Source organism: Centruroides vittatus, unplaced genomic scaffold, assembly GCF_030686945.1.
Source record: "Centruroides vittatus isolate TY-2023 unplaced genomic scaffold, ASM3068694v2 contig_955, whole genome shotgun sequence".
Classification (NCBI taxonomy): Eukaryota; Metazoa; Arthropoda; class Arachnida; order Scorpiones; family Buthidae; genus Centruroides; species Centruroides vittatus.
Window position 1 is genome coordinate 1,473,974 of NW_027122634.1, and position 15,675 is coordinate 1,489,648.

Below are 15,675 nucleotides of genomic sequence, written 5' to 3' on the forward strand. Positions count from 1 at the left end.
TTTGTATGTACTGTACAGTACAGTACAACACAAACAAACTTAAATCTTTAATGCGTGAGAGATATTTTGGTGAAATATAAAAGACGGAAAACTGAAAGCACGAATATTGAAAGTTCTAAAGAAACAAAAAATAAGAAGAATTAAATATATATATATAGAGAGAGGAGGAAGACTTGTTCTTCTAAGATACGAACATAAAAGCAATTAAAAGTGAAGAATTTCCGCTAAGGAAAAATATATTGTCAGAAACTTTGATAGCTCGGGGAGGAGTAGAACCTGAGCATGTCCAATTACAAATAATATAAAAAAAGTATATATATAGGACTATAAGAAAAGAAAAATCTTTTGACCAAGAAAACAGAAAAATCATTGTCGAAACGGACAGATAATCTGCCCTCTCTTTAACCCCTCAATTAGGACATGGGTCAATATCCAGCGTAAGGTCAATCGCCTTTATCACATAACCTATAATTCAGTACAACCAGAACTACCAGATTTTATTATGTTAGAACAACAAGACTCTTCTGCATCTTTAATACCTCATCAAGAGTTGTATGTATTTTTTCTCCTGACAATTTATTTTTACTTAATCACAAAAAAATGCTGTTTTCTTACGATTAATAACTGTTATACTGTATATACTATATTTAACATACATAAGCAGCGTATATGAGGTTAGTAGCTTTCGTAGGAAAATATTATTGCTGTAATAGTAAATGCTAGGGGGAAAAAAGGATAATGGCGTGATTTGCTACAATAAATCGATGTTTAAATCGTTAATGATGTGGCAGAGAAAAGAACATTATGAGGGAAAAATAAATAACATAATATATAAAACTATGGTTTTAGTTAAATAGTTAAAATTTAATTTAGATTTTAAACATTAGCTGATTGATTAATTGATATATTTATATAAATATTTAATTTGTTTACTATTTAACCAATTTATAAAAATAATAAAAGTTAAGATAGATGTATTTTTTATTTTTTTTAAATTATTTATTATGTTTAATTAGATAAATAAATATAATAAGAACAGTTACTAAATATAAAGAATAAAATATACTTCTTTTAAATTTAAAACATTAATATTTAATTTATTAATTACCTGTAATTTAAATTTTTTTTATCTTTTTAAAATTTTTATTACATTTAATTTAAAAACTTCTTATTTTATTTTATTTTTTAAGTCTAAATAAATAAATACGTGTTTGTTGGACGTATTTTTAATATTGTTTTTAATTGATAATGATTGTTATATTTAGTGTTGGATTTTTTTAAAATTTTTAAGTTAAATAAACAACATTTTAACGTTTTATAAAACATTTTTTAAATAAAATTTTTATAAAATCTCAAATAAATAATTATAATTATATATATATTATTAATGAATATCCAATATATAAATTTTATTTATTACTTTTTAACAGAATGATTTATTGTAGTAATATTTTAAGCATTTTATACTTAAAAAATAATATATTTAATTAATAATAATTACCTATAATTATTTTTCTTAATTAATTTACTTTAAAAATGTGATTTTTTCTCTTTTATTTTTTGGTCTTTTGTTATAAGTAATGTTTGTAATGAATTATGTTTCATGACTTGTAGTAATTTTTCAACTTGACTCAATTCCTTTGAAAAATGAACCTTTATTGCAATGCTAATTTTCAACACTAATTTGCCTCTGCATGAAACATCTAATCATGTTTAATACATACGTATACATATATTATTTACAATATTTTATAATGAAAATTTTATTTATGTCTAGTAATATTATTGATTATCAAAGTTATACAACTTTTAATATTATTATTACTATAAGTATGCAGAAGGCACTAAAGTAAAAAATGTATAAATCATAACATAATATGTATTCCAACTAGAAGATTTATTATTAATATTTCAGTAGAATATATAAAGCTTATATCCCTCTTCAATGAGCCATAACTATAAATATAGATCTTGTATAAAATATAGAAGTCTTCAAATTTTTTCTTATAAAAACTAATAAAATTATTTTAAGTTTTATTTTAAGAATTTTATGTATTAAAAGTTGTAATTTTTTTTTCTTAAAAAAATAAAATTTATTAAACCATATCAACACACTAAACTAGAATAGTGTAAAGATTTAAGGAACAAGATATGTTAAGAAAGTAATAATTTTAATTAGCATTTCCTTATCTATATATATAATATAATGTGGAGATTTAACCAAATATAACACTTGTCCTACATAAATATAATTTTTTTTTTAACTATTTAAATTTTATTATGAAGCTAAATAATAATATAAAATTTTTAAATATTGTTTTTAAGATTTGGTCATAATTGGTTTAATCATTTGGTTTAATCATATTCAGCTATTTAAATGATATTTTAAAATTTTATTCTTATATTTAAAAGATTTTTATTAATAAAATTTACATAAAAATATAAGAAAATTTTAGAAATATAAGATTATTCACTATCTTTTTGATAAGAAGCTTTTAAAAAATTATTAATAGTTCCTTTTAAGATTATTTAAAAGAAATGATTAATATATGTATTTTTAGTTATAAATTTTTACATATTTTAATATATTTGGGGCAGTTCCCTTTAGTTTCCTGTGGTATTTTCTTCACAGGCTATTTCCTTATAAATATAGGTCATATCTTTATGTACTTTTTTTTCTTGTTACAAATAATTACAATAAACAAACTAGAATGACAATGAAAAGTATGCCAGACTCTAATACAATTCATATTATTTTATTACTTAATTTCTTTTTAAATTTGAATTTCTCAAAATTAATAATAATTATTTTTATTTTTCTAATATTGATGTAATATTTAATGATTTTTAATTATATAATTTGATTTTCTGTCAAAATTTATGCTTGTGTATTGAGTAATTTATTATGGTTTTTTACTGTAGCAGAATAAATAAATAATGTTATATTTTATTACATTAAGTCAATTTAATTTCTTAATTTAAAGGCTGGTTATTTGGAATAATTTATTATAAAAATTTGCGTTAATTTTAAAATGTAAGGCTATTAAATATTTATTTAAATACTGAATATATAGGAAAAACTTGGCAATAATTGATTCTTATCTGTTTAAATATGCAAGAAATATAAAATAATTCTAAAAATATAGAATATATATGAACAAATTGTCATTTTTTGATAAATATTTTAGATATTTCAGCTCTATTTAATTCTAAAAAAACTATTCTGTAATAGTAAATGAATGTGTAAATGAGTTTGGTAGTGCCATGAGATAAAATAATTATAAGCATCAATCAATTCATAACAATAATTTACAATCATAAATAAATTTCACATTTTTGTAGTTAAATATATAACGTATTTATGATTAATTTATATTAAAAAATATGAGGTATAATCTTGTTCATTTACTTTATTTATAATTATATTTTTAATGAAATATTTTTATTTAATATACATTAATTATTTATACGACTAGAAAATAATAAATAGTTTGTTTATGAAAAAATTCCAGATATAAAAAACAGAAACAATTCTTAAAAATATAATTATATTATAGAATACAATTTTATTAAGTTAAACAAAAAGTTAATTTAGTAAAGAATCAAGATAAAAACTTTCAATAAACCTTATATAAGTTAAATTTAATTTTTTAAATATTTTTTTGCTTTTTTAAACTCTAGTATATTCTTGACTTATTTATAAACTTACATTTACCAGAATAGCTTGTAGAATTGCAGAAACTCGAACAGATTTTATTCAAATATATCCTTCAAGCACCAGTGAACATAATTGTCTTTATGTAACACAGGATATGTTACGCTATTTATTTACATTGTAATAAAAAATTTTTTAAGTAATTTTTCTTTCTTTTCTATTACTGTGTAAATATTAAGAACTTTCCTTTGTTTCTGTACTTGCAACTTCATAGTATTCTATTTTAGTACGTTGAATTTTGTTAAATTTTAATGTTTTTACTTCTGCATAAAACGAATTAAATTTCTATTTTTTTTTTAAAAAAATTTCTACAATAAATAATAAAGTAACTATTAATATTTTAATTTTAATACATTTATATAAATATATATTTTATTATTTATTCGCTAATTTTTAACAATTTTCTATACCTCGAATGTAATTAAATTAGATTTATAAACAAAAAAAAATTACATGGATAATCCAATTTTTTTTTAATTTTAGAAAATTAATACCACCTTTTTAAATATTCTAAATTAAAATATTTAATAAATAAAAAAGTTTGTAAAAGTTTAAAGTACATTTTTTGATTGAAACATTTAAAGTGTTTGAAGACAGTTTTTGTGAGATTGTCAGATCAATGTTACTTCAAATATTTTGGCAAGTATCTTTTAATTGAGATTAGAACAAGCTGTAGAATCTAGTGATATATAACCTTACTATAATCCTCTACTCGGATCGTAAATGTATCATGAAACCTTTCGATATCTTCAACGCTAGGATAATGCGTTATATGGATCATCTTTCAGCAATCGTTTCCTTCAGAAAATCTTCAGAGTGTTAGGAGGGGAAAAAAAATATTCAGAAAATAAAACGACATTTCTTCGAAAATTTTCCATTTTCTTCTAATAAATTTTCCCCTATTTTTAACAATTTGCATTATAACATTTTTGTTGCAGATTTTGAATATTATCACAAGTTTAATGGAGGATAAATTTAACACTAAATGGATATTGCATAATATTAAACATTGTACACGATGTTTTTAGGATTATAAATGATTTTTGTAAACAAATGTATATATTTGTGAGGTCAAACATACATTTGAACTCTTAAATTAGCATTTATAAAGTAGGACAGCTTACTAAAAATTACAGCACGATTTATTATGGTTACAGTGATTTTACTAGCACAAGGTCATTGTAAAAATGCATCTTCCACGATATCAGAAACATTTTCAAAATTATAGAGTCCCTACAAGAACAAGGTCAGTAGAAAATATATGTTTCTCTTTTATGCTAACAAAGAAACATCATCAAATTATCATAAAAATCTTCAGTTTGAATTCCTCCTTAATGGTCGCTTGATAAAATAACATGACGAGTCGCTTCACTTCGCATCGAGTCAACCATTAAATAATGCGAGAAGCCATAGATTATATTATTTAATGGTCGACTCGTTGAAGATTTGGATAATTAATGATGAAAATCGCAATTTTTTGGCTTGAGTAAGTTTTAATCTTAATAAGTAGACTACTTTTGACCTTGCCAAACCATGGTGAGAACTGGTGACCGCGACAGATTCGCGCCATGAAGTAAATCGTAATTCTAAACTTTTTGGTCTCTTCACAAAAAAAAAAAAAAAAAAAAAAAAAAAAACAGGTTAAGAAACTTAATTCTTGTGTCCTTTCAAGCTTGATAAATATATTTTCCTTTCCCTTTTTTTCTTTGTAGACTTAATATACGAATCTTCATTTTATCACTGATCAGTCTCAGATAAGGACACTAACTCAATTTACATCCATTTTCTTTTTGTACTTTTTCTACGTAATTTCATTATTTTGTTGTTTGAATACATGATTCGCCTTAATTTTAAAGTTTCCTAATGTTAGAGCGGTGAAATGAGATTAAGAAATGCAGCAATGGATAAGAATATGTAAAATTCTACAACTGTTCACAAAAGTTGTATGAATTATATAAACTAATTATTTTCATTATTTATACAGAATTCATGAAAACAAATTAATTTTAATAACATCTGTCTATAAGAATTAAGCGCCAAAAATTATGCTTCTTCTCGTAGGTTTGTGTGTAAATTATACATGCTAATTTATAATTCAAGTTATTCGTGAAATATTTAATTATTTCATAAATAGAATAATGAAGTGTGAAAAGTGAATAAATAAACTTATTTCTTTATTAAATGAAGTAAACTATTTTATATTCTTAAATGTTAAAGTATCATGAAGAATTTAAATCATATTAATAATTTTTAAAATCATTAAATTAAAGCAATAAATTAATGAACTAGTTAAATGATCGAACTATAATTTATACAGGATAATTTGCTTGCATAAAATTGCCTTTCTTTGATCTTACGAACGAGTTTTCGGTCTAGGATCGTATTAAATAAAACAAAATAATTTTAAAGCCATTTTTCGATAGTCGATATCAATGGAAATTTGGGTTTAGTCCTGATTTACAGCTGTTTTTCTCGTAAATACCTTTGAAATTTCTGATTAATTCCTTTGTTTTGAGCAGCGGCTAGAGAACTACTAGATAATTCAATTTGAAGAACTTGAGTTTTAATTAATTAAATCATAGAATCATTAAAGTATTCTGCGTTAAAGAGAGTACGTTTGTTAATTTATGGGCTAACTATTTAAAGTATTGAAGTTTAATAGTTAAAGTATTGAAATTAAAGTAAGAATTGATATCTTTATAATAAACTTTTACTTTTAAAATATTAGTAATTATTTCACAAAATATGCCACTTAATTGCACAATTTAATAGTGATTATAATGTACTGTACATAAAAAATATCTTATTCATATCTTTGATTTGTGTGTACTATTCAAAATTTATTCAATTATCAAAGATTATTATTATTATAACAAATTTATCGTATTTAATTTCTTTCTATTTTAATTATTCTAAAAGTATAATTTTATAAATATGATATACTCTTCTTTATTAAATGATTTGTTCATAAGAAAACAGCTTTCGGAATTTATGATAAAGTTATAAATAATTTAAAATGTTTCTACGAAGATATAAAATCTTTTATCAAATATAAAAGATACAAAATTTCATAAAATTTTATTTTAAAAAATCCAGCAGTTGTTGAACTTTCCTGGCAACATTTGGTGGCGCCATCTGTTATCGATTTTTAACTATTATAAAATAAGAAAAAGCTTAATTTTCAGGGTAGGGACGGGTTTTATAAAAACTTATATATGCTAATAACGAGTAAAATCGACATTAAATCAGATCCTACTGGAGATACACATGACCCCCTTTATCTCCCCACACCCTCGACCTTTAACCGTAACATCAATTTTTCTAATAAACAAACCTCCCCGCAAAATTTCAGGAATTTTTGACAAAAAGTACAGAAGTTATTAAGCTTCAAAGAGGGTGAAGAAAATCGTGCCCTTCACACTAACATCCATACATACAGAAATTACCCCCCCCCTTTTTTTTGCATTTCTCGACGTTTCAAAGGTGTCCTAAGTCTAAAAATGTAAAAATCTTGGGGGTCATTTTTTGACTAATCGCCTTACTTTCCTTCTGTTATATATAACAGCCAGGAAAGTAAAAATAAACATTTTCATATAAAATATTAAATATGCAATTAAAATTAATGGCGATTGGATAAAGAAATAGACGGAGATAAATTAATTTCCGCCTCCTGTTATTTCTCCAGCCAATCCTCGATCTAATTGCCAGCACGTGTTAAAATCTTTTAGAATTGTATCTTCCATATTCAATGATGAACTTCCTAAGTTCACAGGAAAATTTTAATCTGTTTAACTTCCTTTAAGATAGACAAACATCATTACATTCATTTATAATTTCTACTGCATTAAATACGCCATTAATGAGTTTATTTTTAAGTTATAAGAAAAATGAAAATTTATTATTGAAAAACATTTCTTTATTCTTCGTATTTGAGTGTCTGAAATACTGTACATTATAAACAATAATATTTTTTTAAATTCACAATAAATAAATCTATAACAATCATAAGCTATATTTAGAAATTCTTATTTTCTTAAGTAAAAGAATTTGTTGAGATTTAAAAAGAATTAACTTCTTATTTTAATGAAATATTGATTTTTGTGTTTTAGATCCATCTGCGCACATGCCTAAAACGCATGATGCTAGTATTTTACCTCCTACTTCTTGTAGGAGGTTCTCTTTCACAAGACAGAAATTCTCTTGACGGATCCAGAAATATAACGAGTAAAACAATAAATAAACGTAAGTTCACAGGGAAAACATCAATATAAAGCTAAATTATCATTTAATAAAAATTTAAAATAAATTAAATAATGTTTTTCAGGCTCGATCTTCACTATAAATATTAACCCAACGTTCGAGCAAGAAGAACCTCAGAATAACTATGGTGGCCTGATGACATTTATGAAGCCATCCAGGCAAAGCAACGTTTTTACGTATTGTTCTAGTGGTTCTAAATGTCAATTTTTTCTTTATTGCTATTTATCGGGTGGTACTTTAGGTTCTTCTTGTGGACCATTATTTTCTTGTTGTGTCAAGAAAAAACCACAACCAAAAATTAAAAGAGTAAACTATGGTCCTGTGCGCAACGATCCATGTAAGTATATATATATATATATATAAAGTACTTTTGTTCATTTTTTACCTTATAAATATTTATATTTATGAATATATGATAAAGTTAATATTTGAAATTTCTTACTTTTTTTTATAAAATAAAAGGCCATGTTGAGATATTTTATAGAGATATAACACTATCTTGAACGTGTACAAGATACATTGAATATTCATTTTCGTGCAGATTGCGGAAGAAATTCTGTGAAAACCAGCAGAATTGTTGGTGGAAATGATGCTTCGTTTGGCCAGTTTCCATGGCAAGTATGTAGATAAAAATCAAATAATAATTATAAAGAAATTTTTATTTATAGTATTAAAAAATCATATATAAATTAGTTCTAGAAATTCCCGAAAAGTTCATAATATTAGTCTTTAAAAAAGCAATGAATTTTAATAAAAATATTAATATTAACCATTGATATAAGTTTAAAATTTATTTTATCATTAATTAAAATTATAAGCACAATTTATAATTTATAAAATTAAATATTCTTTAAGCGTTTGTATCGTATTTAATAGGAAATAATAATTTCCGATTATTTCTAATAAATATTTCCTGCAAACTTCCTGGTTTCATGTAAATGAAAGCTGTCCTTATTAATTTATGGTGTTAAATCATGTACAGAATGGTGAATGAAGTATATTATTAATGATAATACGAGATAAAATAGGTTATATTTGGATTTATAACGCAAAAAAATAATAATAATTTTTTCCAATGTTATTGGCGTATTTATGTTCATGTTATTGTGAATTTTCGCTTTTTCGAATTTTTACAAATTCAGAAATTCAAAAATAACTTAAAAATATATTGTAGATTTTTCAATTTTATCCAATTTTATATTCCACTGTTAGAATTTATATTAAAAATTTTAAACACACACACATATATAAGTTTATTGTGTATAAGAGAACTTATAAAAAGTTTTCTTTCATTTTTTATACAATTTTTATCTTGATATTTGTTAAATATTTTGTTAGCGTGAAATTCTATATCAAGAAATAAGAGAAATAAGCTATATTTTCTAAATTTAAAAGTTCAAAAATTAATAGAAAAATAAAAAATATTTATTTATTTATTTAAAAATTACATGTGTAAATGTGATTAATATCTTAACAAAGATTAACAAGTAAACACGTTAAGTTGCATCTACGTAAACATAACTTATCTCTTGAAATTCATGAACAGAGACATTAATGAAAGATCAGAGCTTATGAAAATGGCAAAATTCCCAAATGTCTGGATGAATTGCCACTCAGATGCTATCATATATTTGATAGTTTGGTGATAAATAATATCATACAATTTAAACTATTCTTAGCAACGTGTATTGATTTATTCTTAAACAGAAACATAATTCTTTCATATGTTTTTCTATATTGAATGCTTATAAAATAATAAGATAGCATCAAATGTAAGATGTAGCTTTATTTTTGGATATATTTTGTTCTTAATTTTATCTGGAACATATATTTTTGTCAGTTCGAAGCTTGTTTTCAGTAACAGATTGATATCCATGTTTGAAATTGATTTATGGATCTGTTTAGTAAGATATAATGATCAAACAAATAGGCCTATGTCGACAAATTTATCTACTTTCTTGTCAGCTAAATTTTAAGATATGAATCGATATTACATAATTGATGAAAGTATTAACTATAAACAACTATTTGAAAAGTCATTAGTAAGTTGAATATTAAAAAAAAAAAAAATAATGAAGCAGTATATTTTTTAAAATCAATTATTGGGAAAATTAGCAAATAATTCGAATAATAGCTCCTAAATTAAATTATTGCTAAATTTAAAATTAATTCGTTTCTAAATTTTATTGTACAGTACTCTGTAAATGCGAAAATTTACTTAATGTTAAAGAAATTAATAAGATAAATTTGGGAGAAAGAGAAAATATTATATAATAAAACACGATATAATTCTTTGAAGGATAAAAATAAAATAAAATTTTATTTATAATATTTGGTAGATATTTTTTAAAATTAGAAATTAAGTGATAATATGATTGGTTGAAGAGCGAATTGATTAATTACGATATAATAACCACGCCCATTAATTCTTGTTTACGTCTCTAACCAATCAGCGAAATGAACGTATATCGCCTTAAAAAAGGTATCAGTTTTTTTAGAATTCCATAACCAAAAAATTTAAATTAAGAAAAATTGTTATTGTGTTTTTAAAATCGAGAAATAGCATTAAATTCTATTATACATCTGCAAAAATAATTAATTTACTTACTAAATATATATTTTTTTAATTTTCATACAATGCCTGCCGTTCAATAAATTATATTTTTTTTTGCTTTTTAATATAAAAAGATATCTGAATTTATAGGAAGAGGAATATCCTGATTACAGACGAAAAGTACTAGACCAATGTTAAAGAGTTTTCACGAAGAATTAGATTAAAATGTTTAATTAAACCGTATTTTAATTAAGAAAGATTAATTTGTAATTAAGTGGACTAAAGATAGGAAAAAAAAGGAATTAAACAATATAATTAAAAGATTTATAAAGTTATTTATTTAAAAATAATCTCGATAGATACAGTTTCAGAGTTGCATTTGAAAAAATTTTATGTTCTCAACGAATTTATTGATAAAGTTCTTCGAATTTTGATGGTTAGAAGAAGGATTTTATTGATTTTTAATGGAATTAAGAGAAGACAATAGCAATTAACATTGGAGCACAATTCTTTAGAGAAGGGGCGGTTAAGTACAGATCAAGTAGCAGATAAGGATCACAAATATCAGCAAGAGAATCGATGACCTGTACTGTACATTCACCTATCAATTTTATGAATAGAATTTGAAGCATGCTTTGATATTGAAAAATCTCATCTAAAAGAATCTTTTCTTTAAGGATACTGATAATGTTGAGGGAAACATTAATTTAAATTTAATTTTAAATTTATTTTAAAGCTAGCTTTAAAAAAATCTCAACTACTGGACAGTTTAAATTAAAAAATAATAATAATAATAAAGATTCATAGTCTTATTTATAAGATTTATACCTTAAAGTTTACTTAGAAAAATCGGTTTAAATCCAGGTATCGATTAAATTATACACGTGTTTATCATTTAAAATTAGAATTTACGGCAAGAAGGCAACTCGTCAACATTTGAAAAAGTAATTGCAAATTCGTACATTTTTTAAACGAATTACTCTCTTGTAAAAAAAGTTAAAAAAAAAAAAACAGAATGACATTTAAGAATTCAATTTGTAACAATAAAAGCAACATATTACAGCAGGCGAAAAGCAAAGCCAACATAAACAACATTAACTTGACTTTTAAGTTGCGATTCGGTCATTAAAAGTGCTAATGCACTGTTAACACGGTGTGTGTTATCTCATGTAAAGAATAAGAATAATAGCGTTGCTATTTTTATTAAAAAGCTATTAACGTTAGAAAAAATTAATAAAGAACATTTTAATATAGAGCTAATAATAAAAAAATGTTTAAACGTCGAAAAAACATTTAAAATTTTTATCTAAAAATACCAACTTAACCATACATCATCCCAGCATACTGCACTGTATATATTTATTTTTTGTTCTCGGGTTTATTGTTAATCTATTTAGTCTTTATTGTGATGGATAAACAGATATGTCAACCATGAACGATATGTCAAAGATCTTATAGACCAGTAGCTGAAGATGCATAGTTAAATTACTACCGGTATGACAACTTGAAACTACTACAAAATATGATGTATGGCTTATCTGCCATCAAATCTGATATTATTGATAGCTATCATTTTACTCTTTGTAAAATTATCCAACATAAAATCGTATTAAATATTTATAAATATATAAAAAGCATCAGTTAACAAGTATTTATATACAAAAATATGTTTATGTATGTAAGCGTATTGTGTAATTTATGATGGTCTTAAGTTTATTTTCATAAAATTTTTAAAAGTTTTGTCTTTATATTTAATAAAATTATTTAAACGTGAACAAGTTCGAATTTAAAATTGGTTTATGAGAATAATATCGTAGCGTGTATTTATTTTAATTATATTTTAAATAAGAAAAAGTAATTTTAAAAGAGGAGGAAGATAAAATTGCAATTTTTAAATAGAGAAACTTTATTCATGTCTTGTTTATCGTTGTTTGTCATGATACCTGACATAATTAATTAATAGTATTTTAAAGTTATAAATAAATAAATATATATATTTGGGTCGCTTAAATAAACCAAACTCATTTAAAGTTCGTTAATTTTACGAAATGAAAACTAAAATTCCATTAAGGTATAGGCCTATCTGTTATAATTCTCTATTTACGCCACTTATTAAAAAATTTTTCGTTTATTTCGTCAGTTACCTTTATTTTACAATTTAATACTCTTTAAAATGTTCTAGAGAAATTATTATTTTTCTATAAAATCCTTTCAAATATTTATAACCTTCAATAATTATAACAGTAGATGTAGAAATTTACATGATACAATTTAAATTGATATATTTCAACAATGTAATGGGGTGTAAAGGACACTAATCTGAAGAATGCAGATAATTTTCCTGAATAAAAATTTCGTATTTGAATTCCAGTTCAATGTCAAATTCCGTTCTAGAAGCTCCAGTTTATCCTTGATGTATGATAATTTAATTTTTAAATCGACATGGAGTTAGTTGAACTTATAAGCTCGTTTTCTGTGTTAATTATCTTTATATAGATCAACATCCTTGTAGGAAATTCATGATTTTGGTCGTTAAGAACAACATTAAAACGTGCAAACATAAATTTAATCGTATTTAAAGTCCGTAATTGTTATACAAATAATTGTATTTTTATCAATCTTTTGTTGTAGAGTTATTTTTAAGTTGTTTTAATTAAAAATTCTATTAAAAATTCGGAAATATAAGCGATAAAAAAGGGCTAAATTTTAAATATTTTAATCTAAAAATAATTGTGTAAATATATATTTTAAGTAAATTTTAAAATGCTAATTAAGCACGAAACCAGTGAAAAGAGTAAATAATTAATTAATTGATTTTTTCCTTTTTATAATTTTTCTTGAATTAATTAAATGATAAAAAAAATATATATTAACATACATAATTAAGTTAATTTCAGTTAATAGAGTTAATTTTTAAATACTCGAAGTGGAATTTTTATGAAAATGGAAAAATATCTTAAGAGTTGTTTGTTATATTAATTTTCATCCTTCTCACTTCTTATGACGGAGTTTAATGTTGTTTATATGCAAAATATTTACTTAAATAAAATCTGAATTAAATGCAAAAATATATTGTCCATTTAAAACTAGTTTAAATTCATTTGCATTAATTATATTTAATGTTATTTATATGCAAAACACAACATATTTTTTGAAAATTTATGATAGGCACGCTAATGTTCTTTCATGAAAAAGTAAAATGGAAGGATGAATTTAAAGATAAGATTTAATGTTTAAATGCTATTAGATCATTCAATAAAGGATGAATTTTTCATTAACACTAAATTAAACCTTTTTACTGAAGGATCCTTCAATGGTCCTTCATTGGAGCAACATTAAATTCTTTACTAAAGAATCTTTCAACGGTCCTTCAGAAAAAAAATTTGGTTCTTCATCCATCCTTCATTTAGCTTCTTTATTGGTTCTTTAATAAAGGATTTAATATCTCTAAATTAAATCCTTTATTAAGTCCTTCCTTCATTGAAGGATTCTCGATTGTTTTTCATTAAAAGATTCGCTTGTTTGTTAATACTTCATTTAAATTTTAAGAATAAACAAAGGATCGTTAAAAATATAAGGCTTTAATATCGTGTAAAGCAAAGAAAATTGTATTATTTATAAATCAAACTATACCTGTACAGTACAGTACAGTATTGTACAGTACGTAAAGAAGTTAATGCTCTTATAAACAAAACAAAAGAAGCTTAAAGAATCAACAAAGGACTCGTATCATATAGGATTTAGTGTTGTATGTGAGATAAATAAACATATTTTCTTTAAAAAGAATAATCTTAATATTCAATATACTTAAAATTTACTTACGGAAAAATCGAGTTAATTTATTAAAAAATTAAATTAAATTCTCCATTTAATATTACGTTTTTCTTACGCTACTAATAGGCTACTTTATGGAGATTATAAAGAATTACAATTTATAATTATATGTAATGCATTATCAATTTGTTTATGCATCTGTAAGCTACTTAGCGATTATTTAATACCTTCCCCCCCATTTTTAAAATTTTTCTTTGCAAGGTTTTAATTCAAGTCGGTGGAAGTAGATGCGGAGGAGCATTAGTTGGTCGTAGACATGTTGTGACTGCTGGTCATTGTGTTGCTAGGTATGAATTCTAAAGCCATAAATGGTATAAATTATAGTAAAAAAAAGTCATAATCTCATCTCGTTCATCTTTATAAATTACAGATCTCAACATAATCCATCGAACATCAGAGTTACTTTGGGTGATTTCGTGTTACATTCCAATATCGAAAGTCTTCCAACTGAAACAATTGGAGTCAGTCAAGTAAAACTTCATCCTAACTTTCGCTTCACACCTCAGGCAGATCGCTATGATGTTGCCGTATTGATTCTTAAAAGAACTGCACCGTATCGTGCTAATATTAAACCAATATGTTTACCTCGAAAAAATGCTCGTTTCTTAGGAAGGACCGCTTACGCTGCAGGATGGGGAGCAGTTCAACCAGGTTAGAATCTAAAAATATGTTTATAAAATGCTCATTTAAGACATTTTTTCGTTAATTTTAACAATATTTCTAGGCTCAAAACTTCGTCCTAAGGTCCTCCAATACGTTGGTGTACCCATTATAGATAATCAGGTATGCGAAACGTGGCATAAGAAGAGAGGAATTAACATTGAAATTCACGAAGAAATGTTGTGTGCAGGATACGAAAGAGGTGGAAGAGATGCGTGTCAAGTGAGTTTTCAACTGTTAAACCATTTTAACCTTTTAATTCGAACGTAATTTTACTTTTCTTTATGTTCTAGGGTGATTCGGGAGGACCATTAATGATGAAAGAATATAACGTGTGGTATCTAGTAGGCATCGTTTCTGCAGGTTATTCCTGCGCAAAACAGCAACAACCAGGCATTTACCACCGAGTTAGTAGCTCTTCAGACTGGATATCTTCTAATATTAATTAAGAAAAATTAATATTATATTAAAAAAACCGCGAAATGTTCCTAATTGGAAATCACAGGAAGGGCTCGTGTCCTATGTAATAAAAAAATCTCTCAATTAAATAATAATAATAAATAATAATAATAATGATAATTAATAAATATTATAGATAGATATATATTTTTATATGTATTTTTGAATGTGTAATGCCATTTATATTTTGTAT

The 15,675-nt window shown here is 24.0% G+C and overlaps 1 protein-coding gene across 1 annotated transcript; it reads left to right on the forward strand.

The window, feature by feature from the left end:
• Positions 1-414: 414 nt before the first annotated feature.
• LOC136985148 (trypsin-1-like) lies at positions 415-15,493 on the forward strand. Its single transcript, XM_067282355.1, has 8 exons — positions 415-552; positions 7,825-7,957; positions 8,040-8,312; positions 8,517-8,593; positions 14,565-14,650; positions 14,734-15,014; positions 15,088-15,245; positions 15,317-15,493. Exons 2-8 carry the CDS (start codon positions 7,852-7,854, stop codon positions 15,470-15,472), a joined length of 1,137 nt encoding a protein of 378 aa, XP_067138456.1. The 5' UTR covers positions 415-552; positions 7,825-7,851; the 3' UTR covers positions 15,473-15,493.
• The last annotated feature ends 182 nt before the right edge of the window (positions 15,494-15,675 follow it).